The sequence below is a fragment of the Crinia signifera genome, chromosome 2 (assembly GCF_055691185.1).
Source record: "Crinia signifera chromosome 2, ASM5569118v1, whole genome shotgun sequence".
NCBI classification, from domain to species: Eukaryota; Metazoa; Chordata; class Amphibia; order Anura; family Myobatrachidae; genus Crinia; species Crinia signifera.
Genome location: NC_139218.1, coordinates 206,981,304 through 207,005,937, shown reverse-complemented (window position 1 = coordinate 207,005,937; position 24,634 = coordinate 206,981,304). Strand labels below are relative to the sequence as shown.

The 24,634-nt window shown below is 45.7% G+C and overlaps 1 protein-coding gene and 1 long non-coding RNA gene across 3 annotated transcripts in view; one reads left to right on the top strand and one right to left on the bottom strand.

Annotated features, from left to right (window-relative positions):
* Positions 1-15,998, top strand: part of MYOM3 (myomesin 3) — a 174,170-nt gene extending 158,172 nt beyond the window's left edge. Inside the window, exons 32-36 of the mRNA XM_083173602.1 lie at positions 385-548; positions 3,927-3,963; positions 8,437-8,459; positions 9,540-9,595; positions 15,604-15,998. Of these exons, the coding sequence (XP_083029728.1) occupies positions 385-548; positions 3,927-3,963; positions 8,437-8,459; positions 9,540-9,595; positions 15,604-15,888 (565 nt within the window). The 3' untranslated portion in view covers positions 15,889-15,998. The remainder of the gene's footprint in view (positions 1-384; positions 549-3,926; positions 3,964-8,436; positions 8,460-9,539; positions 9,596-15,603) is intronic.
* Positions 3,830-24,634, bottom strand: part of LOC146060422 (uncharacterized) — a 36,854-nt gene continuing 16,049 nt past the window's right edge. For both annotated transcript variants that reach the window (XR_014470430.1, XR_014470429.1), the window contains exon 3: positions 3,830-4,373. This is a non-coding gene — a long non-coding RNA (uncharacterized LOC146060422). The remainder of the gene's footprint in view (positions 4,374-24,634) is intronic.

The window sequence follows — 24,634 nt, the reverse complement described above, 5'->3', positions numbered from 1 at the left end:
ATATCGTCAATCTGACATCACAAAAATAAACATATCCTTTACCTAACTGAATTCATATACTTAGGACTGAGGTATAGGTCATAATGATGACAGTTAAGCACCTTTTGACATGAATGGTCCTGCAATATGTATGAACCCTACAAGCAGTATATCAGTCTGTCATTCACACTCTGCTTACTCCATCTTCATGTGGAAACCTGTATCACAATGGTAAAATGAAAGAAAAGGGTAGAAAGCACACATTTAGTTTTCTATAATTAGTCTATTTATTTGATGTATATTATTCTGCCAGTGATACACAATCTTGAAAATGTTGTAGCAATGTCCGCTAACTCATGCACTTGGTTTTTCAGATTGAAATAATGTATTCTCTGTTACACACAGAAATCAGAAACTATCCAGTACAGAAAGGGTTAAATCAGGAAGCACAGTAAATCAAGTCTGGCTTAATGTGAATAATCCAACTGATTCTGACCGAGGCATGTACACCCTAGAACTGTTCGATGGCAAAGACACTCATAAACGGACCCTTGACCTCAGTGGTAAAGGTAATAAAAAGTTACCTCACACTTGCTTAAAACTGTAGTTCAACTAGAGGCAGTGACGTAGCTTGGTTTGGGGCGCCCCTCCCCCCCCCGCCGTTAATGGGGGGCGCCCCCCCCTAGCCACCGGTGCGTCCCCCCCCCCCCCCCCCCCGTCGCAGGCTTACCTGTCTGCGCGTCCCGGCTCCCCTCCTGGCTTCAATCAATAATTCTATGCAGACAGACCACGATAAAATGGCCGCCCCCATACCGCAGACAGTTTCAATGGGCCATTTTATCGTGGTCCGTCTCCATAGAATTGATTGAAGCCAGGAGGGGAGCCGGGACGCGCAGACAGGGAAGCCTGCGGGAGATGGGGGGGCGGGGGCATTACTATAGCACCGCAGCCCCCCCCGGCGCCCCCACATGCACAGCGCCCCCCCGCGGGGGCTGCGGTGCTATAGTTACGCTACTGACTAGAGGGGTTTTTATCTGTATATGCCATTTATGGTGTAGTTCACTGGGGAATCAGTGTATTTCTCTCAGCTAGTAAAGGTCCATATACACTGGGTGATTTTGCCCAGCGTTTATGCTGACCGATGATGGGGAAAATCGCAGGACTGAAAATCAAATCTTGGCGATTTTCCTCGGGGTGGATGGCTTTCCATAGCAGGGCGCTATGGAAAGCAGTCCACTCCACCGCTCATCTGCTGGTAATACCAGCAGAGGAGTGACCGGGCCATCAATGATGCGGGAGCGCGCATCACCAATCATCGCTGCACCATACACACTTGGCGGCTTTGAAGCTAAAAGCAGCTCAAATGAGTAAACTAAGCTGCTTTCAGCTTAAAGTTGCCCAGTGTGTATGGGCCTTAAAATATATTACAGTGTGCCTCTCAAAGCCACATTTATCAAACAATTTTTGCGGCTAAATTAGCTGCAAATATTAAGTATCCCCTCGAATCTCCGATCCCTGCTGCGACCGATTCTCCCTGCATCGCCGGCGGCCACCTCCCCCACAGGTTTCTATGGGGGATGCAAAGTTGCCTGGTGTATCAACATTGGCAGCTCAGCTTCGCATCCCTGGGCTATCGCCATTCTGAGATGGAGAAATCCCAGTGTAGCCTATGGGCTACGGGATTGCACTGCTGCTGCGGTCAGCGGGGTCGACGGGGGGGGGCAGCGCTAACTGCGCATGCGCAGACCCGCCCGGCTTCCATCTGAGCGCATCGCAGAGACAGACCTGTCCCTGCACTTGGGAGATGATACATCCCAGCGCTAACATCCCAAAGGAGACATCACCTGACGTAAGTGGCCCACCCCAGCACCCACGTCATCAGGGAATTACCACGGGAACACCCCCAGCACCCGTGTCATCAGCACCCGTGTCAGCTGCCCATCCCCAGCACCTGCGTCATCGGGGAATTACCATGGGAACGCCCAGCATTTTCATGGGAATGCCAATGAAACGCTAGGCAAATTCCAAACGCTCAAAAAAACCTATGCAAATGCGCAGTCACAAACAATCGGTCCCGAATTGCTATAGACCGATTGCATTACAATAACCCCCTTAGACTGTAGACTGACCCTCCACCATATACTCTCATAAAGATTGTTACTTTCTTGTACTCTTGTACTGTAAACATATCACCCCCACACGCACACACATTTTTACAGCTGTCTCACTGCCCCTTCCCCCACACAGGAACACTTGGACTGCCCCTGCCCACCCATTCAATAAGTTGGACTGCAAACTGCACGGTCCTCCTCACACACAACAGTAGGCTACACACTTCCTAACTTTAATTAGATGAGTCACCGCACTGCCTCGACACACCACTGCCTCTTGCTGTGATTCCGTAGTAGTCTAGGGGGTTGCGGTGGGCAAAATTATCTGCCCGAGCCCTTCCAGGGGCCAGGGCCTGGGACGGCCCCAGGTTTTATCCCTGACCCTTGAGTGTCATGGGTGGGAGGCCTTTATTTGGGGGGTCCCCATTCCCCAGGGACCCTGGCCAGGGCTGACTAATTGGGGGGGGGGGGTTAATGTTACAGCCACAGGGACCTTATAAAAGTGTCTCCCGGCTGTGGCATTGTCTTACTAACTAGTGGAGCCCAGTGCTGGTTTTAAAAATATGGGAGACCCCTACCTCTTTTGTCCCCCATAATTTTGGAACCAGGACCTGCCCACGAGCCCAGTGCTGGTTCTTTAAATACGAGATACCCTACACAATTTTTTCCACATCTTTTTGGAACTAGCACCACAAAGTGCCAGAGGAAGGTTATACCGGTCATAAGGTCGACAGTATCTAGATAGACAATCAGAAGGTTGACACATGGAAAAAGGTCAATATGCATTATGTCGACATTGTGCAAAGGTTGAAATGAAAAAGGTCAATATGAAAAAACGTTGACATGACTTTTTCTTAATTTTTTTTAAAACCGACTTGTTTATACTGTACCATCCAAGTGGGCATAGAGTTAGTGTGCCAAGCACAGCGAGGCTCCGTGTCCAGAGCAAGGCAAGCATAGTGACACATTACACTTATGGGCCCTTATTCTGATCTGTGCGGCCGGAGCCGCATACGTTGCTCCGGCCGCACAAACCAAACCCCGCCTACAAGACGGATCGCCACGGCCGTCCGTACGCGGACGGCTGGCGATCCGCATGAAAATGGTGGGGCGTACGCCTCCACCATGGTGGGAGCTGCCCCCTGCATTCGATGGTCGACGACCATCGAAGGCAGGGCCGCACGCTCCACCAGCTCACGCAAGCTTAGACCACACGGACAATCGTCCGTGTGAAAGCTTGTATTTGGGCGGAGAGCTGACATCCGGCGATGTCAGCTTTCCGCCCCCATCACTGGCGTCATAGCCTCATTACCATGCATACGCCCCGCGTTTGCATGGGAACGCCCATGAAACGCGGGGCGTATGCATAGGGAAATGAGGGTATTAAGCCCCTCACGCCCCTATACGCCCCCTTTGCGGCGTATAAAATTTTTGTGCGGCGATTTCGCCTGCACATGCGCAGAGTGACCTCTGCGCATGTGCAGAGTGAAAACATCGGCGGTACGGCCGCACGCGGGCCGTACCGCCGAGATCAGAATAAGGGCCCTGGTGTCAATATCGACCTATGTTGATATAGACACCAAAAAAAGTGAAAAACTAATGTCGACCTTTTCTATGTCAACATGTTGATTGTGTTGACCTTTTGAATATGTCCACCTATAATGCATGCCAACCTTTGTCTTAACCAAACATATTTTTTGGTTCTTTGCCGCTGATTGGTTGGCCACCCCTGGCCTAGTGTGTATGGGGCTTTAGCCTATTGCAATGATAAATTACATTTCTTTTCGTTATAAATGTATTTCTTTAAATGTCTGGAATTCCTTATTTTTATTTCAGCATTTGATGATGCAATGGCAGAACATCAGAAATACAAGTAAGTGTTACAAAATGGCGTATTTCTCTATTTTAACTCAGGCATATTTATGAAAGGAATGGAAAAAGAAAGCTTTGCGCTACAGATCAAAGTGTGATGGTCAAATCAAAAGATAGTGATGACTACACTGAATCTATGTTCTCTGTTGTTACAGCAGCATTCAGATGTTGTAATTGTTATAATTACCCTCCTGTCTGATTCAGGATAGCTGTGATAACCGCTGAGTTGTGCCATCATATGGCATAAAGAGGTGGCCACCTGGGTGTAGATTTCCCCAATGATGGCTCCCGGCTGGTTAGAACTCCAGTCTGCCTGATCCAAAGTCTGTTTATAACCACAGATGGACAGCGATAGAAGCTGATACCAGATAGGCCATAAGCGTTTCTCTACCTTTGTCAATCGTCGGCTTCCTAGCAAAAATATTGAACATTAATTGCTACAATTTTACACTTATTTACTTATTAAATTAATATACAATTTTTAAGGCATTCCTACTCTTTGGTTGTTTTCTGTCTTATTTATTAAAGGCTTTACAAAACAAACAATTAACACAGAATAATAATCAACTAAAACATAGCTATTGATACAAATAAAACTGTACAGCTGTATTATCATCACGCAAGAGATACAGAAAACTCTTGGATATTGTGATTCATTCCAACATTTAAACGTGAACTATAAAATAAAACTAGGGCCTCAATACAAACTATATTGGTTAACAGGAGTGGAACTCCCAGATATCATGGAATCAAATGCCATTGGATCCAGAAAAAACACCTCCTCCATTGTCCCCAAGCTGTGTCCCTTCTGCTGTTAGAGGAGTCGCTGAGCACAGCTCTGACCTCATCAGTGGCAGATGTGTAATGATTTAAAAATAGTGTAATAATGTCTTTAAGATGGATTAAATATACTGCCAGTTCTACAAAGATAAAATTGGCACACTGGGGTGGCTGGAGCTGTAAAAACAGGGAGGCTGGATAGATACGTGGGTGAGGGATGAGGATTATATGAACCCCTCAGATGTGTGTCAATCAGGGGGGTGGGGGTAGGTTGTGGGAGCTTGGTACAATCTTGGCATTATCATAGTATGATCTTACACCCGGTTTGTTAGTGTAGGCTAAAGAAAGTAACAATCTTTTGTATTAGGCAAGAATGTATGCAGCACAATTCAGCAAAAGATTTACAAATTCTGCATGTTACACACATGGCGAAGTAGCCTGAGAGCATGCCACTCTGGCTTATCGACCAGAGGCCTCTGTTTCAGGTATTAAGTGTGATAAGATGCACTCTATGTAGTCAGTCCAATTGAGTGCCATGCATCACAGTGACAGCATCCGCTCTTTACGGCAGAGGAGATTCGCTTAATTTGCTGCCCCATAGGGCTCTGAACACTTTTGTGTGAAATGGGACTGATTTCACCCCTGGAGGATGCAAATTCAGGTGCAGTTTCCGATATTAAAAAGACACTGGCACATCGCACCCTTCGCACGGAATAGGATTGATACTTTAGCACTGCAAAGCATAAGATTCCTCCAGTACAATATGAGGCTGGAGATATGCACTATTAGCATGCAGGAGCCCACATTGTGAATAGGAAAGGGAACATTATTAAATAAGGGTTAATTTGCTATGAAAATGAGCTAATGTTTTGCATAACCTAAGTATCTATAGATTAAACGATTTGTGACAAGGGCCCTTATTCTGATCGGTGCGGCCCGATCAGAATATGCGGCCGCAACCGTGCAGGCGAATCCCCGCCTTCCATACGGATCGCCACCTGCCGTCCGTACGCGGATATGTGGCGATCCGCATGAAATTGGACGGGGATACGCCTCCTCCATGGTGGGAGCAGCCCCTGCATTCGATGGTCGCCGAACATCGAATGCAGGGCCGCACGCTCCACCAGGTCCCGCAACACAAGACCACACGGACACTTGTCCGTGTGAAAACATGTATGGGGGCGGGCAGCTGACATCCGGCGATGTCAGATGCCCGCCCCGTACCCACGCGTCACGGCCTCATTACCATGCATACGCCCCGCGTTTGCATGGGAACGCCCATGAAACGGGGGGCGTATGCATAGGGTAATGAGGATAAGTAGCCCCTCACGCCCCTCTACGCCCCCTGTGCGGCGTATAAAGAATCCGTGCGGCGAAATCGCCTGCACATGCGCAGAGTGACCTCTGCACATGCGCAGACGATCAACATCGGCGGTCCGTCCGCATGCAGGAATATCCGCACCGATCAGAATAAGGGCCAAGGTGCTGATTCAGGGTATCACGCACAGTGGCTGCAGGCTTGATTCCCAACTGTATTCAAAGTCAGCTAAATCTATATAGCTGTACCCATGTATGTAGTAATGGGTCATGGGATGCGAATGCTATGGGGCCCAGATACTTGGGGGGCCCTAGACTTAAATTGTATAATTGTATACTAATGTCCCAGATTTACCTGCTAAGGAAATGGGTCTGACCTCTTGCCCAGCCTAAATAAGGTGACATTCTATTTTCAGTGAAAAGTATATAGCGTATGTTAAAATTGTAAGAGGACACCATGATGTGACATAATCTAAACTTTTGTGTAGTAATAATGATATACTTTTTTTTATTACATAGGTCGAGTATCCCTTTTCCAAATCTCAGTTATTCAAATTATTCCGAAAACCATAGTCCAGGTGTTCCCAAACTTTTTTTTAATCACGGAACCCTGAAGCATCACAATTATTTTGCGGCACCCTTAGGCCAAAGGTTTCTCATTGAGAAAGTTAGAAACAAATATTAAGTTAAATAAATTGTGTTTGTAGATCAGTTATGTGATAATGGACAGCATTCACTTCTGTTTGTGCACAATTTGACTAGTATTTTGGACATAAATAACTTGAATTGGTCCTGGACCACCAACCCAGGGCACCCCTGCAAGTCCTTCAAGGCACCCCAGGGTGCCACGGCACACAGTTTGCATACCACTGCCATAGTCTACAAAATTTTCTTTTTTTTTACGGAATAATCCATTATACAAAATGCTTCTGGTCCCGAGCATTTTGGATAAGGGATACCCAACCTGTATGACGATTTTCTCCAGTTGGCCTCAAAGCTGCATTACAAGTATCAAAAACATTGAACAGAGGTTTAGTATTACAGTATGAATAAAATAAACCAAATACAGTGAACATAGAGATTATATCGGACACAATGAGTTTAGTGCAGGGTTGGTGCAACTACTGATCCTAAATTCTATGGACACTAAAGGGCAGAAGGGTGAAAATAGCTTGGTGTGTATATACTGAGCGATTTTCATCCCAGAGATTTTCCTCATCATCGTTGTCCGTACACGCTGAGCAAATTGATAATGGGGAAAATCGCTGGGGTGAAAATCATTCAGTGCATACACACTGGGCGGTATTCAATGTGAATACCTGCGAGGTGCAGCGAATCCTTTTTAGGATTCGCTGCACATTCGCCACGTTCCGGAACCTCGCCAGCTCCGGTATTCAACGAGTCAGGGGCTCGCTGCCCCTGACCGGCGAATATGAGCTCCTGCGGCGAACGCCGCAGGGAGCCTGAGGACGGTGGCAGGCAGAGAGATGCAAGTCTCTCTGCCTGCCCCAGAACGTTTGTGGGGGGGAGGTGGGCTCCCCGGGTGCCAGGCAGCACAGGCTGCCCCCCGGGGGTGCCAGCAGGGGACCGTATATTCACTACACCCGATCGTAACGATCGGGTGCAGTGAATATATGAATATCTAATGAGCGGCTCGGCTCCGGCGCCCCCTGCTGGCTGCTGTGTAAAAAAATATATATATGTTTTTTAAAATTAAATATATATTCATGTGCTTACAGCACATGAATAAAAATAGCATGCCCCTCTTCAGAATAAAATTCCTGATTTTTTTACACCAAATGTAAAAAACAAAACACTTTATTTTAAAAGTTCACATTCCACTTCTCCATAAAAAGATAGCGATTGCTACTCGGTGAATCATGGCGAAAAAAACCTTCAAATGTATTCGCCATGTGGTCATTGAATAGGGTGATTCACCGTTTTAGTCAAAAATTCGCCAAACAGCACAAATTCGCCATAAAAACATGGCAAATCAGGCTCATTGAATACCGCCCACTGAGTGATTTTCCCAGGGGGTGGATGACTTTCTATAGTAGGAAATACCAGCAGATGAGCAGCTGGGCCAGTGATGATGAGGGATCGTGCATCAGCGCTTGCCACCCATGGCTGCCCCATACACACTGGGTGGCTTTTGAGTTGAAAGCAGCTCAAATGAGAAAACTGATGTGCTTTCAGCTCAAAGTCACCCAATGTGTATGGGTTTTTAGAATAGATGGGCTTCAGTTTCACGTGCTTTAGTTTACCTTAAGCTAAATTATTTTCTTGTGACCATTATGTTATTTTGTAGTAATGCAGTGACATTTGTAACATATTAATATATACAGTAACATGTGTCTTGTATGTCATTGTTTTTCAGGGAAGTTGCAGTGGTAGAGAAAAGTAAGTAACCATTGGAAAGTACTGGGTTATAAAAGGATTTCATTTTTATTGGGCATGATTCAGACGCAGCGGCAATGTTGGGTGCAGTGTTTTTCTTATGTGCATGCATACAAGTCATACCACGTGTGCATCCAGCACTAGTTCTACCATTCGGCAGCTTTAGGCAGCTGCACTGGGCGCCAGAATCTGGAATGGCACCACCAAGTCTGCCTAACACAAAATGAAGGATGCTATAAGGAAGACATCCTTGCTGTACTTAATGCAGAAACTTTAAGACACCACCTCCACACTTTCATTTGAGGGTCTGGAAAGTGGGTATTGGTGGCAGCAATCAGCAAGGATGCAAATTTACCCAAAAGCAGTTGAAAATGCCTGCAAATTCAACTAAAAGTGGTCAAGAATGTGGATCGGCGGGGGAATACCATGAACATCAAAAAATGATCATGGGCATTGAATAGGATTAATCCAATTTGCCCTGTGAATGGACGGAAATTGCCAATTTTTTGACTGGTCGAAAATAACTGAATGGCTAAATTGTAATATGATTATAATTATCAAACTCTGCAATTTATCTGGTCTTTCTTTGTGGCCACATTGATCTTAATTTCAGAAAAGTTTGGAATTTATATTAATTATTAACATTTTTGCAATGGAAAAGTGCCCTGTACTGTATAGGATATCAAGGGCATCAGATAACTCTTTTATCTAGTTTTAGATATTGGATGTTTGGGGCAGTTTTTATATACTGGGTGTCTGAGATATGTGACAGCAAACAAATAACACAGATATGTCCTCATATAACTAGTTTTAATACACCACCCAGCTGTAGATGCCCGGTATGATGGAGCCCTCAAGTCACCTGCAACTTTGCTTAAGTTGGACATCTTTTGTTGCCACAAATGTGTCTTACAGTAGCAGCAAAAGCTAATGCACCAGGAGATTGTGTTGATTAATTTAATATGTAACAGTTATATATATATATATCTGTGTGATTATATATGTATACACATAAACTAACAGTTGATGAAAAGTCATAATTAATTGTGACAAATTTTTGCCATTTGTGATTTATCTTATTAGATCGTGCTAAAGTGGTCCGAGGTCTTCCAGATCTGGCGACAATAATGGAAGACAAGGTACTGGTTACAATGTCATACAGTAAAGCCACATTAAAATGGAAAATTGAAAACAATATGGTCACATATTTGTTACAACAGTCCCACCTGCAGTGCACATGGTTTTGTCCATTAGAGAGATCATTTTTATTTTGCGAATGATTTGGCAAGATTAAATGCATGATTTACTGAGGGTAATTCAGACCTGATCGATTGGCTGGTAAAGTGCAGCGGCCAGTAATCAGGAAGATGTCGCCCTGCTAAAGTGAAATCCCGCCTTCAAATTCATGTGTATGCTTTGCAAAGATGTTGCAGCTGAGCGACTATGTCCAAAACCCTTCGTAAGATGCTCACCATCGCATGCTCAGAGCAGCCAGAGACTTATTTGGTGGCAGCGATGAAAACAAGCATATCTGGGCTGTTACTGACATCACACACCCACCCCTATAAGGCTTGAGCAGGCCTGCGTCCCACATACACCCCTAAAAGGCTTGGGCACACATGCATTTCCCCTGACACTCTCAGTGTTTTTTCCTGTCACACCTAGCATTTTCTTGGCACTCCCATTAAACAGCCGGTTACCACTAACAGACGCCTACTTTCTGGTAATCACCTTGCGAACAGCTTGCAAATAGAAAAAGTAGCGGGACATCATCACTGAAAGCCACTGTTTGCGCATTTCATCAATAATCAGCCGCTGTGCAGATTTGCAGCCGTGCAGTCAGGTCTGAATTGGCCCCTATTAAATATATGTGCTGTTATAACTGTGGTGCATATAAATGAAAATTCACCTAAATATTTGCGTTCTACTCAACACATATTGGGCCTAATTCAGACCTGTTAAATGTAGCAGGCGATCAGAAAGCAGTACAAAAAGTATGTGCAGCACTCGTGAATGAGGGGGAAAGGAGGGGAGAGAAGGAGGAGATGGAAGAAGAGGGGAGGAGATAGAGGGGGCGGAGTGTTGAGGACTGGCAACGGCACAGCACACTGAGAAGAGGGAAGGAAGGGGAGGCGGCGCTTCTGCCTGTTCGTCTTTTGATTGACAGCTGACAGGAGACAATGGGTAGGGGGCGGATCCGGACAAAACATATCATCCAGGCATTCACAGACAGCCCTACATGCCTCAGCGCAAGTGTCCATGAGGAAGAGGGGGCAGGTCGCAGAAGGAGAACAGTGTGTGTGCGGTGCAGGGAACTGCTCAGCCTCTCCATACTGCCGCCCACGGTCAGACAGGCGCTGCGGGCAGCTTGCAGGAGGCAGTGACAATGAGGGCTGAGGCAGCTTTAGCAGAGCAGGGAGGGAGACAGCGCCTTTTCAGCATGGCGCCTCCCTGCTTTGCATGAGCTGCTGAGTGGGTAGTGCCGGCCCTGGGGTGGGGTGTGTTCAAACTTAAATCTAATTGCAGTGCAAAAATAAAGCAGTCAGTATTTACCCTGCACAGAAACAAAATAACTCACCCAAATGTAAATCTCTCTCTGCACATGTTACATTTGCCTCACCTGCAGTGCACAGTGGGGGTGATTCAGGTTGGCTCCCTAATAGGCAAATTCAGTTTGAGGACCGATGTTGCGGGACTGCGCATGTGTATGGGTGAAAAGATGCATGTGCAGACCCGATGTGCAAATGCCTTCAGCGAGTATCACACTCATCGGGCGTTCATTCGGGCAGGGAAGGAAAGGGGGTGGAGAGAAGGCTAAGGTAGGGGAACACCCAGTGTTTTATGGATGTCTCCACAAGGCTGCCATCAAAAATTGAAAGGCATGGGGCTGACAAAATACGTAGGGCCCCCCTCCCCCTTGTCAAACTCCCGGCGTGTCTGGTGAGACCTCCGGTGTCCACAGCACTGCCCGCTCTACGCAACCTCTACATTGTGTCAAGTTAAATTTTGCCAAAATATACTTGATAGACTCCAGTCCTTCGTCCCCTTTCTGGGTGGGAGTTCCCCTGGGAAAGGAGGCGGCCCGATGCCTGCTCGGGATGGGCAGCTGACATCACATGACATGAGTGCCCGCCCCCTGTTCGGCCATTTCCAGGATTTTTCACCCTACAGTCACATTCGAATTGATGTGCCAGCAAACGCATCCATTCGCATGCAGATGCGGCCATTTGCACAACACAGGGGTTGGTCGGCGACGTTTAACCTCTCGGTAAGCAGCGAATTTACGCTGCTTACCGAGCCAACATGAATCACCCCCATAGTTCTGCTAGTTTTGCCCATTTTGAGAACAAAGTTGTCCTTTGATCTGGTCTGAATTATGCCCATTGTGCAAATAAGGACCAACAAGGACTATTTGGTAGGAAACATTTATGTTAAATCTCCGTCTCTCTCTCTCATTCAAGACGGCAGTGGTACAGGGTCCAGGCATACAATAATAAGCACACTTATCTCCCCTAAAAGAAAAGAAACAAACCAGCACTTTAATACCCCTTTTACACCGCCGAAAAATCCGGGTCAGCGGCGGGTCAGACCCAGATCCTCGGCGGTGTAAATGGGGGCTATCCGTGTCCATTTACACGGGTCCTCTACCCAGGTCCTGACCTGGGTAGAACCCGGATGGGACCCGTGTAAATGGCGGTGTAAATGGTCCCGCTGCAGGTGCAGGCACCCGCAGCGGGTCCACAGCGTGCAGCGCTGGGGAAGCTGTCCCCAGGTGCTGCGGGAGGAGGGGGGTCCCTGCGTATACTGAGGGGAGATGGGGTACCTGTCAGCGTCCAGCCTGACACGGCGCTGCCACTGCTGTATCTCCCACCGGTGGCCGGTCCTTGCGGCGGATGGACAGTCAGTGTCGGCGGTCCCTCTGGCGCAGGGGAAATAGTACTATTTCCCCTGCGCCAGAGGGACCGCCGACACTGACTGTCCATCCGCCGCAAGGACCGGCCGCCGGGGGGAGATACAGCAGCGGCTGCGCCGGCAATCATATAGTGATAGTGTCAGGCTGACAGGTACCCCCTCTCTAACTTTCTAGAGTCGCGCAAACTGTTTCTGTGGCGACAGTCGTACTAAAGTCGCTTTCAGCGTTTCTCCACTGGAAGGCATCACTACCTGCTGAACCATGGCGTTCTATTCCCTGAGCTGGATACTCCGCCGTATATTCGTGACCAGAAAAACAAAATCCTACGCAGTGGATAGAAATTAAATGGAAAAAAAATCCTGGATTTATATAGATATATAGATATATCTATATAGATATATCTATATAGATATATATATATCTATATAGATAGAGGTATCTTTCCTATGGCAATCCAAACGGACTTCAGGAAACACCCGCACCAGTCAAGATAGAGTCCAAGATAAATGCTTTTAAAAAGGCATATTTATTCAGCTCAAGCTCGCAACAATCAGAGCTAAGTAGAGAGCATTTTCAGACACCCAACAGGCAATAACATGTGAGATACATTACAAGTCTCCTCGACGGCCGTTTCGGTGCATGGCAGCACCTTTCTCAAGAGGGGTCATACAAAATATGCTGGCCAGAGCCTGAATATAAAGGTTGTACATGCCTTACTCACCTGTAGGCAATCGTGATTGCCGGAGGACGCGTCACCCTGTAGTCCCAGCCCGCCATTGCCGCCATGCATTCAGAATACAGCGCCGCCCGCTACCGGAAGCAGCAGCGGCGTTGTGGAACCAATATGCTGGGCGCGCCGGCGGGGGAACCTAAACAAGGTTCCTGTGTCCCCGGAAACAGTCGAGAGCGCACAGATGATCACCATGGTGATATGATGCACAAAATGACGTGCATACCATCACAAACCGCAAATCAAAACATGCAATAAATAAACAAATAAATACAAAAAAACGTACGTAATAAGCTTTACGTGGGCAAGACCATGCGTATGTTGAAGGAGAGGATTGGTGTCCACAGGTCCTCCATTAACAAGGCCTACCTCAAGATTGAGGCTAGTACGCCCCCGGTGGCGAGGCATTTTGTCAACCATGGACACTCCATTAAAGATTTTGCGTTTATGCCATTGGAACATGTACCCCCATTGAGGAGAGGTGGGGATAGGCACGGACTACTCATGAAAAAAGAGTGCTATTGGATTCATGAACTTAATTGTATGCGCCCGTTGGGTTTGAATGAAGAATTTTCATTCCCTCCATTCATTAGGTGATATTTTGCTCTGTTTATTGTCATATGCACCGCTGCTGATGCCTATTGAATTGTGTCATCGGGATGGCCATGTTTACATGGCGATCGTGTTGACACAAATAAATTTTGATGTCTACATTTGTGCTAGCTTTGTGTAGAAGGATGCTTTCCTTTATCATATGTGCTTTGATCTTCTGTGTACGTTTTTTTGTATTTATTTGTTTATTTATTGCATGTTTCGATTTGCGGTTTGTGATGGTATGCACGTCATTTTGTGCATCATATCACCATGGTGATCATCTGTGCGCTTTCGACTGTTTCCGGGGACACAGGAACCTTGTTTAGGTTCCCCCGCCGGCGCGCCCAGCATATTGGTTCCACAACGCCGCTGCTGCTTCCGGTAGCGGGCGGCGCTGTATTCTGAATGCATGGCGGCAATGGCGGGCTGGGACTACAGGGTGACGCGTCCTCCGGCAATCACGATTGCCTACAGGTGAGTAAGGCATGTACAACCTTTATATTCAGGCTCTGGCCAGCATATTTTGTATGACCCCTCTTGAGAAAGGTGCTGCCATGCACCGAAACGGCCGTCGAGGAGACTTGTAATGTATCTCACACGTTATTGCCTGTTGGGTGTCTGAAAATGCTCTCTACTTAGCTCTGATTGTTGCGAGCTTGAGCTGAATAAATATGCCTTTTTAAAAGCATTTATCTTGGACTCTATCTTGACTGGTGCGGGTGTTTCCTGAAGTCCGTTTGGATTGCCATAGGAAAGATACCTCTGCATAATCATCTCCCAGCACAGTCCTCAACATATTTTTGTCAGTGGGTGCGATTGCTCTTTGCATTATCTATATAGATATATATATATCTATATAGATATCTATAGATATATATATCTAGAGGGGAGAGGGAGAATCAGCCTGGCACTCCCGATGCTTGTAGTACAACTGCCGCGGATGCTCGGAGGAAACAAATTTGCAGTAAACAGTTCAAACAGGCTCTGTCACTCCAGCGGTCTTGGTGAAAAGGTTTTAATGTGATCCGACGTTTCGGGGCTACAACAACGCCCCTTCTTCAAGGTGTACAAAAAACAATAACTGTGAGTACGGTCTTACCTTATATACAGGTGTGAGAAGTGCAGGTGTTCTCCGTAGCAGGGTCTGTCCGGCAGCGTGCAGCCGAACTATATATATATATATATCAACAAGGAAAGGCAGGGATGACCCAGGTTCAGTGTAAATGGTGCAGACCCAGGTCCGACCCAGGTCGAAGTGCTGTGTAAATGCAGTATAAAGCAGGGTCAGACCCTGGAAACTCCAGCGTTCAAAGACCAGGGTCGGACCAGGGTTTTTGGTGTAAAAGGGGTATAAGTTGCAAAGAGTGAATTACATTGAGGTTACAGCATGGTGACAATCAAGCACATCGCGGCTGACCCCACAGCCATTTCAACGGGAGTTCTTCTAAACCCCTGCCGAAAACTGGAAGGGCTCCAGTTGAAACGGCTGTGGGGTCAGCCGCAATATGCTTGATTGTCACCATGCTGTAACCTCAATGCAATTCACTCTTTGCAACTTAAAGTGCTGGTTTGTTTCTTTTCTTTTAGGGGAGGTAAGTGTGCTTATTATTATCACTCTTTGCAACTTAACCGTGAGCTCTGGTTCATTTCTTTCTCTGAGGGGAGATAAGTGTGCTTGTGTATACTGAATATACACACACATATGAAGTGTATGTATATATGCATATGTGTGTATATATATATATATATATATATATATATATATATATGCATATATACATATATATGCATAAGTATACATATATACTTAGAAACATGCAATTATTATTTAAGTAACGTGTCCACACAAACTATGTGTAATGCTTGTTGACTTTTGGATTTTAGAATTTAAACTCTTCTTGCATTCTTAGACCCTGTGTTTAACATGTCATATATCTGGTGATCCTTCTCCTGAAATCTCCTGGGTGAAGAATGAGAAGAAGGTGGTCTTCAAAGATCGCTATAAACTAGATGTGAAGGGTACGGTGGTAACTATGACCATAGAGAAGATCTGTTCAGAGGATTCTGGGCGGTACAGCATTACTGTGAAAAATAAGTATGGTTCAGAGATTGGCCAAGTGACTGTAAGTGTATTTAAGCATGGTGAAGAACCTGAAGAACTTAAGAAGACACTGGGGGATACCCCAAAGCTGTAGATGTCAGCTACAGTAATGAAAGCAGCATCTAATCTGACTGTTTTATTTGGAAGAGATTGTGAATTATGAAGGAAGCAAATGCTTATAATCAATAAATAAATCATGCTGTACTTGTTTGTATGCCTTTTGTCTTCATCTCACAAAGGGCTGGATGTACTAAGCAACTGCGGTACATCCCGCAACCCATAGCAAAGACACTAATTGCATATGTACTTTTATACATACAGATAGTGGTAGATGCTCAAATTAGTTCAGTAATACCACTCAGGTGCATGCAAGGGAGGGGTTAATACTGAGTAAGTAAAGCAAGACATTGGTTCCCACAGCACACTGAATGGTATTAGTAACCAATCTTGAACACTACATGATAATAGAATTCAAAGATATTGGTTACATATACCTGTGCAGGTGATATGCCCCCAAGCCACGTCAAGGCTTCTCTTTATATTGGGGGTCCCTAGCGCTATATCCAGGTGCAGGGTGCGGCACCCCAAAAACTATCATAAGCTAGGAAGCCCAGTGCGGCACGCCAGTGAGATACTATAGTGTTAATAAAAATTAGTGAACGGAAGCCGAAGCTAGCTATATATATATATATATATATATATATATATATATATATATAATATATATATAATATATATACAGGTTGAGTATCCCTTATCCGAAATGCTCGGGACCACGAGCATTCCGGATAAGGGAATATTCTGGTTTTTGGAATATTTTTTTTTTTTTACATACTTACCTGCCCCTGGTGGGTCCACGATGGTCCCTCGGCGTCCATGGAGTCCTCCGGCGTCATCGGCAGGCCACCAGCACCGTCTCCAGCGGTCCCAGGAGTGCTTTGCACAAGTTCCCAGGCGCGCCGGTGACGTCACCGGCGCACGCGCGCACTCGCGCAAAGCACTCCTGGGACCGCTGGAGACACCGGAGAGGATGCTGAAGGCCTGCCGTGGACACCGGAGGACTTGGTAAGTATTAAAAGAGGGTTAGGGGGGGACGAAAAAAAATTGAATTATTCCAAAAAACCACGGTTTTTGGAATAATTCGGATACGGGATGCCCGGATACGGGATACCCGATCTGTATATATATATATATATATATATATATATATATATATATATATATATATATATATATATATATATATATATATATATATAGAGATATATATATATATATATATATATATAGAGATAAAGTAAAAAAAATTAAATTGAATTAAAATGAGAGAGATAGGGGGAAATTTACTAAGATGTGTCTTCTATTTCACATGTGATGTTGCTATGGGCAACCAATCAGATCCTGTCTACTATATTCTAGAGGGTGCTAAATTTATAAGAAGTAGATTCTGATTGGTTGCCCATAGCAACATCAAATGTGATGTAGAATACACATCTTAGTAAATTCCCCCCATAGTGTTAGTGAGGGAAAAGTGTTAATAGAATGTAAGGGCGTGCAGCACTTAAGCCACCCAGCCCAACCAGTCAAGGCTCACCGCACCCCACACCACCGTTACCCTAAATTGGGTCTACGATTAACCAGCAAGGAGCCACATGATAATGGCTCCTTTCTTGATATATCTGAACTAAGAGCTACCTACCTTGGAGCAACCCCAGACTACTCCATGTGACATATCAGGACCTGCATCTCCTCCTAATACAAGCTTCTCACTGCCTCTAACAACATAAATGCAGATAGTGGTAGATGCTCAAATTAGTTCAGTAATACCATTCAGGTGCATGCAAGGGAGGGGTTAATACTGAGTAAGTAAAGCAAGACATTGGTTCCCACAGCACACTAAATGGTATTAGTAACCAATCTTGAACACTACATGATAATAGAATTCAGAGATATTGGTTACATATACCTGCGCAGGTGTATGATATGCCCCCAAGCCACGTCAAGGCTTCTCTGTATATTGGGGGTCCCTAGCGCTATATCTAGGTGCAGGGTGCGGCACCCCAAAAACTATCATAAGCTAGGAAGCCCAGTGCAGCACGCCAGTGAGATACTATAGAGTTAATAAAAATTAGTGATAGGAAGCCGAAGCTATATATAGGCAGCACAGCAGGAGACATCAGGTGAAGGGGATCTTACATAGGCCAGGTGCAAGAGCCTGCTGATGATGATGACGACTTGTGGTACCAGGTGCATTTGCTACACATACAGAACCAGACATATCTTGAGATGGCTACAGATCTGCATATGGGTGAAAATACATTTGTTCTGAATGGGTATTGTACCTGTACCCACAAATTATTTCCATCTCTGCTTTAGCACCTATGTATTTATCTCTCCTCAAGGGTAGACAACCATGAACTGATATTTAGGGAACAGCAAATGATAGGAAATTCATTTTAATAACGCATTTTCTCATGGTCATGGTGTGACCAGTTTACAGTAGGTCAAATAAAACTATCTTTGTAAAACAAATGTGTCCTCTCTTATCGTTTCTGTGGTCACGTTAAACAGCCTTCCTAGTTTTGACTAAGACTTGCTGCGTTTCCGGGTCCGAGAACTGGTCATCATCCTATGACATCAGTCTCCCATCCCCGGCAGGCAGCTGTCTTCTTTAATGCAGGATGCCGGCAGCCAATTAAAATGCACGGATAGTGAGCCAATCAAAGCTCGTGTAAGCCGGTGCAGCATTTTAATTGCCCGCTGGTGTCCTGCATTGAAAAGGCGGGAGCACTGTGGGCCCGGGACAGCTGTACCCACAGCACCCCCCCCTGTTGGCGGCCCTGAATATGATACATGATAAATGGGCCCTTTAGTCTGAAGCATTCAAAACAATTAGTCACATAATGGTAAGTGGTAATCATGTATCATTAATGAAGCTTGTAAAGCAAAATGTATTCTGACTGATGTTCATTATCAAAATCAATTCAATAATATGTAAATTAATTTGTATTATTAGCAAAAATATAAAATTCTGAAATCTATACTTGGAATTTTAATTTTTAGCTGTAGAGTTGTGTCCTTGTCCATCTCATAGAGAGGGGGGTCAGTGAACTTTCCATGTCACAAGCTATTGCTGGAGGTGAGTAACCTAGGCTCCATTCTGAAGCCTAAAAGTTCATGTATCAGTTTTAACATTTATTGGATATCCACCTAGCACATTCATCACATTGCTGTAAAGTCACTAGCATGCCAAAAGCATGAAAGTTAATGTATCAATGACCATGTTTATTAAATATAGGGTGGATTTTCCTCTGCAACATTTCTACAGTAGTAGTAGTAGTAGTAGTAGTAGTAGTAGAAGTAGTAGTAGTAGTAGTAGTCCTTTATTAGATGCATGTAAATTAGAAATACATTGCTAAAGATATGCATGTGTTATTCTAAATATCCAGGGATAATATCATTGCTGTTGTTTCAAGTGCCTACAGTATTTGTTCATTATGGCTGCTAAAGGCTTGTGTTACAGTAAACCATTATAGTAACAGCCTAACCGCTTGCTTGGTGGGGTCACGTATGATGTGACCACACTAGGCTTAGCTTTCCTTGGTGGCACTTTCAAATATGATGCAACAATGTCAGAGAAGCCCGTGGCAGCTGCTGGGGATTAAGCTAACTACTAGTCCATTTGGCCAGCCACTCAGTTGTAGCAGCTACCTCTCTGTTGTCTCTTCCTACCGCCGGCTACTGAAGGTGGCTCTGCTGCTTCAGGAAGACTTCTTCTTGCAGACTACAGCACTGCAGACTTGATTTATTGCAGCAGCTCCACCTCCACCTGGTCTCTCCCACTGTAAGCAATGATTGGAGGTATATTTGTTGGCATGGTAAGATTTAGTAAATAATCTAAAAGTGCATGGAATACAAGTTATTTCAATTGGTCTTGAACAGGGTTGCCGACTTTTGAAAGCTCCTCTCCAGGAGAAGCCCGGAGAGGAGACTTTCAGTAGGAGTTCGGGGGCGGGGCTTAAGCGTGACGTCATTAAGCACTGCCCCATGCAGGAAAATGATCCGATTTAAACGCTGCGGTCAGGGGGGAGGAAGCCGCACTTGGGGAGGGGGGGGAGCGGGGGTCCCCCAGAATCCGGCTGGTTGACCAACCAGCCGTGATCTTGAAGAAATTGAATAACGGTTCCTGAGGCTAAGAGAGCTTCGTCCTCTGACCGAGCGCCAATTAACAAATTGTCCAGATAGGCCCACACCGCAATTGTTTTCTTCCTGAGGCACTTTTGTAAACACCACCCTTGGTGAGCATGTGAGGCCAAATGGAAGGCAGGTAAACTGAAAATGGCTTCTTCCCATGCAGAATCTTAGATATTTTCTGTCTTGCACACCAATAGGGACATGAAAATACGCATCTCTGAGATCTATTGAAATGAGGTAGTCGTTTTTTCTCAGCCCCATTAGAATGGACTTGGCTGTTTCCATATGAAACTTCAGTTTCCAAATTCTGTCGTTCAGATTTCTTAAGTCTAAGATAATCCTGAGCCCTCCAGAACTATTTCTTATGACAAATAGACGTGAGTAGAAGCCTAGACCTCTTTCTGCTTCTGGGACCACTTTGACCGCTTCTGAATCTACTAGGTATTTTATGCTTGACTTTAGAGCTTCCGTTTCTGTCCCTGGGCTGGGGAGCTTAGAAATTAAAAATCTTTCCTGTCTGGGATTTGAAAGGAATTCTAGACGATATCCTGTGGAGACCACCTCCAAAACCCAATTGTTCCAGACAGTCTGCTTCCAACTTTGAGCAAACTTCAGTAATCTTCTAGCCACCAGGAACTTTTACACAGGATATGGCTTGTCACTGCTTCTCAGTGCCTCTCTTAATTGATTGCCGAAAAAATGCTCTGGAGGTCCCAGATGCATACCTATCCCGAAACGGCCTACCAGGCCTATATGATCTAGCTTGTCTAAAGCTTTGCCTGAGAAAATAACTTGATGATCTTCCCCTCTTGTCTTGTGGCAATCTCACAGACTTGCCCCCAGACATTCTTTGTATCATCTGGTCCAACTTACTCCCAAACAAGAATTCTCCTTCCAACGGGAGGGTAGAAAGTTTGTTCTTAGAGTGGGACTCTGCTGCCCAGGACTTAAGCCATAGGGCCCTCCTCAGCACTACTCCTGACGTCAAAGACATCACTGAATATTCCAGCATGTCTAGCAATGCCTCGCAGATATAATCTACTGCCAGCTGTACCAGGCTTTTGCTGATCTGCTCTCTGGTCACTTTCTCCTGTAAGTCATCCTGCAAAGAGGAACACCAGATCCTAAGCGCCCTGGCCAAAGAGGCTATGGCTACACCTGATTTCATTGATACAGAGCTGGATATATGCAATCTTTTTAATACATTTTCCATCCACTTGTTCATTGCTTCTTTAAGTGACGCACCGTCCTCTAACGGAATGGTCCTCCTAGTGGTGACTTCTGAGACTGCCACATCAATCTTGGTAATATTACACCACTTCAGGAATTCCACGTCCTCAATGGGGTAAATGCGTTCAATCCTTTTAACTAAGCCAATGCTCTTATCTGTATTGGCCCACTTCTTAGTTAGAATCTCCTTCACCACTTTGTGCATGGGGAAATACCTCCCCTTCTTAGACCTATCTTCAAATAGGGCATCATACTCAGATTTAACCGGCTGTTTGTAATTTAAAGTTTTATACAGAGCTTTAAGGACAACTTCAACAAGTTCCAAGTTAAATAGGCGCTCCTCCTCCACCAGTTCCCCAGACTCTGCACTAGATGCCAAAGACCCCTCGTCATCAGACCCAGCCTCCTTGGACTCAAAGTCTAAGTCATAATCCAAACTTGTCTGAGACCTGGACCTTTTATGACCCTGAAACTTCTCTTTGGTTACAAAATTTCTCTTCATCCAGGCCGTTAATTCAGTTAACTGAGATTAAGGGGTTTATTCTGCTTGGTACGGTGGGACCGCATACGGGCGGATCGTTTTTTTTTTCATCTGCGCATGCGTAGCTTTCGCAATGCGCATGTGCGGCGACCGCACACCACTCACGGACAGGTCTCTCCGTGCGAAAAAACCTGTCCGCAAGAGTACGTTCATTGTGGGCGGCATGTGGGCATTTTTATGAGAGCGGTCGGAATAATGAGGAAAACTGGGCATAAACATGGGCGTACATGGGGGTGTGCACACAAAATGTACGGTGCCACAACCGTCTCGATCGGTGAACGCACCGCGCATTTTGGACCAAAAACAGACGGACACCAAAGTTAGCTCCAGACCACCCCTAGAGATACCGTATGAGAGTGGATGCCTGGGTCTGCTAATTAACACTGATTACTACACCTGAATGTAATAAGCAATGCTGCAGCCTATTAAGTGAAAACCATGATTTCACTACCTGCAAGCCACACACAGCCCTCAAACACATTGGAAGCATATCTTTCTACACTTCTCTACATGTAAAGGTTGGTTTAATTTTAGGTAAGATTCATTCTAAGACCTGCTTATATATGTCAAGGTAGTTATTTTATAACCATCTACACCCATTCAGAAAGTGTTTTGGTATACTTTAAAAAGCAGGACACTGAATTCACAGAAGTCGACGTGTCAACTTTTTCACTGTAACACAAACATAACAGTTTTTTATATGGAAAAAGACACATAAACCACATCTAAGAGCAACAAGGATGTTTTTGGACTCAATTTCTACTTGCACTGTGACGTACGCTCAGATATACGGAAGGTGTCGGTGTGAAAACGGACAACATCCGTCCGTACATGGTGGCGAACGCTCTGATGTACGCCAGGTATCGGTGGCTAAGATGGAGATCCGTCCGTACACGGTGGCGTACGCCACTCCTAATTGTCGGTGTTTGTGACCGTCCGTGTGCGGCTGTTCTGTGGGCGGACTTTCGCTCACCGGGAGCGTACGGGAAACGTACGGTGAAACGGACCGTATGTACATTTCACCGACCTAACCAGAATAAGGCCCTAACTCCCAACACCAGCCGCAGAATCATTAACACAATCCTGACACATAGACTCTTCAAAGGTTTTATCACAAGCTACACATGTCTTAGCAGACTGTTTCCTCTTAGCTGCCTTCTTCTTGGTAACCACAGGCACACTACAATAGATAGAAAATAATCACTAACTAATCCCTAGCTCAAAAAAGAAATAAAACCAGTCCTCTAACAGAGGACTTACCTGGGCAGCCTTCTGAGAGGCATGACCATGGTACCAGCACCAAACTACTGCACACCGCCAGTACTGCAGAATTACAGGCGCCTCTGACACCGGCCAGGCTTATTATTATATAGGGCATTTCCGCCCAGCTGGATCGCATGCCGGGGGTGGAACGCACAGCACTTCTGCCCCCCCTCGGAAGGAGTCAGGACGGGATGCGTCACCATTGTGCGCCCGCCCCCGCTCTCCGAGCACGCTACCTGCTGGACGCTCACCGGCATCCGGCCACATATAGAAGGGGAGACCGCCGGACCAGACAGGGGGACCATGCCAGAGTTCATGCCACCGGCAAGGACTCACTCAGGGATATGGCTCCACCATCCCATGCTGCCCAGGACCGGCAGCATAACGCCTACCGGTGAGTGAAAAAAAAATGACAACAAACCTGCACTACCTGTACTACTTTAGGAGACAGGAAAAAGACTAATGGCAAGGGAGGAGCTGACTCATAGAGGCGGAAGAAGAGGGGCGTGTCCTATGGAAAAACTACCTGTCTAATAGATGAGGGAGAGAGGGATAAACCCATTGTGGGCTGCCATGAAGTAGGAAGAAGAAAGAATACATTGGTATAAAATGGGCTCTTGAGGCTTTGAGGTATTATCTTTGTGGGGTCAAGTTTACTTGCACCATTAAAATGGTTGCATTCTATGAATGATTCTAATGCAAGACTGACAAGGTGGTACCTGGCTCTCAAGCTTTTTACTTTTGAAGTCCGGCATCGATTAAGACGTCTACATATGAATGCAGATTTTTTTGTCCTGAACAGGGCTGCAAAGCTGGGCTTCCGCCACAGGCGATCTAGGTTTGCCCTTTAATGGGGGAGGTATGTGGCAGAGTGGGTCTCTCCCACAGGTTGAAGAAAGGGTTAATCACCTGCAGCTCAGGGAGGAACCACCCCTTTCCTTAATTAAGACCAGCTAAGGTATAAATACAAGGCCAGATAAGTTAGTAGTGGGCAATGTGTGGGAAAGACTGCACCTGTAGCAGGGCTCTCTGTCCTAGAGGAATCTGCACACTGATACTGCTGTGAATACTCTGTCTGTTTGCACTGCTACCTTCAAGTAAGCTGAACTGTTATATTTGAACTGTTGATGGTACCCTTTGTAAGAAACTACAGTGGCTATACAGTACCTGTCAGCCGGAAAGAAAGCTTGCTTGTTTGCAATACCCCTGCCTCCCATTGGTCATCTGAAACTTACCCAGGTACTCTTTACCTAGAACGGCGCCCATCGCGGCCATCTTGGGCATTGAATGCACTAAAAAATCGGGTGCGATGCGACCGACACGATGCCCGCGATTTCCCATAGGGAACAATGTTAAATTTCTCAATTGACCCGATTTTCTTGTTCAATGCCTCAATTGACCCGATTTTTCCATAGGAAACAATGTTAAATGGCCCACAGAGGCCAAATAGGCACCCTGAAGTGTGAAATGGCCCCCACAATTGTTAACGCCACCCCACGATGAACGTGAACCCGAAGCGTGGCAAGCGCAGCGAGCCCGTGAGGGGCGGCGGTACGCGTCCTACGACCTTTTCGCTCACCACACTATTCTATTCTCAACTCCACGCCGACGT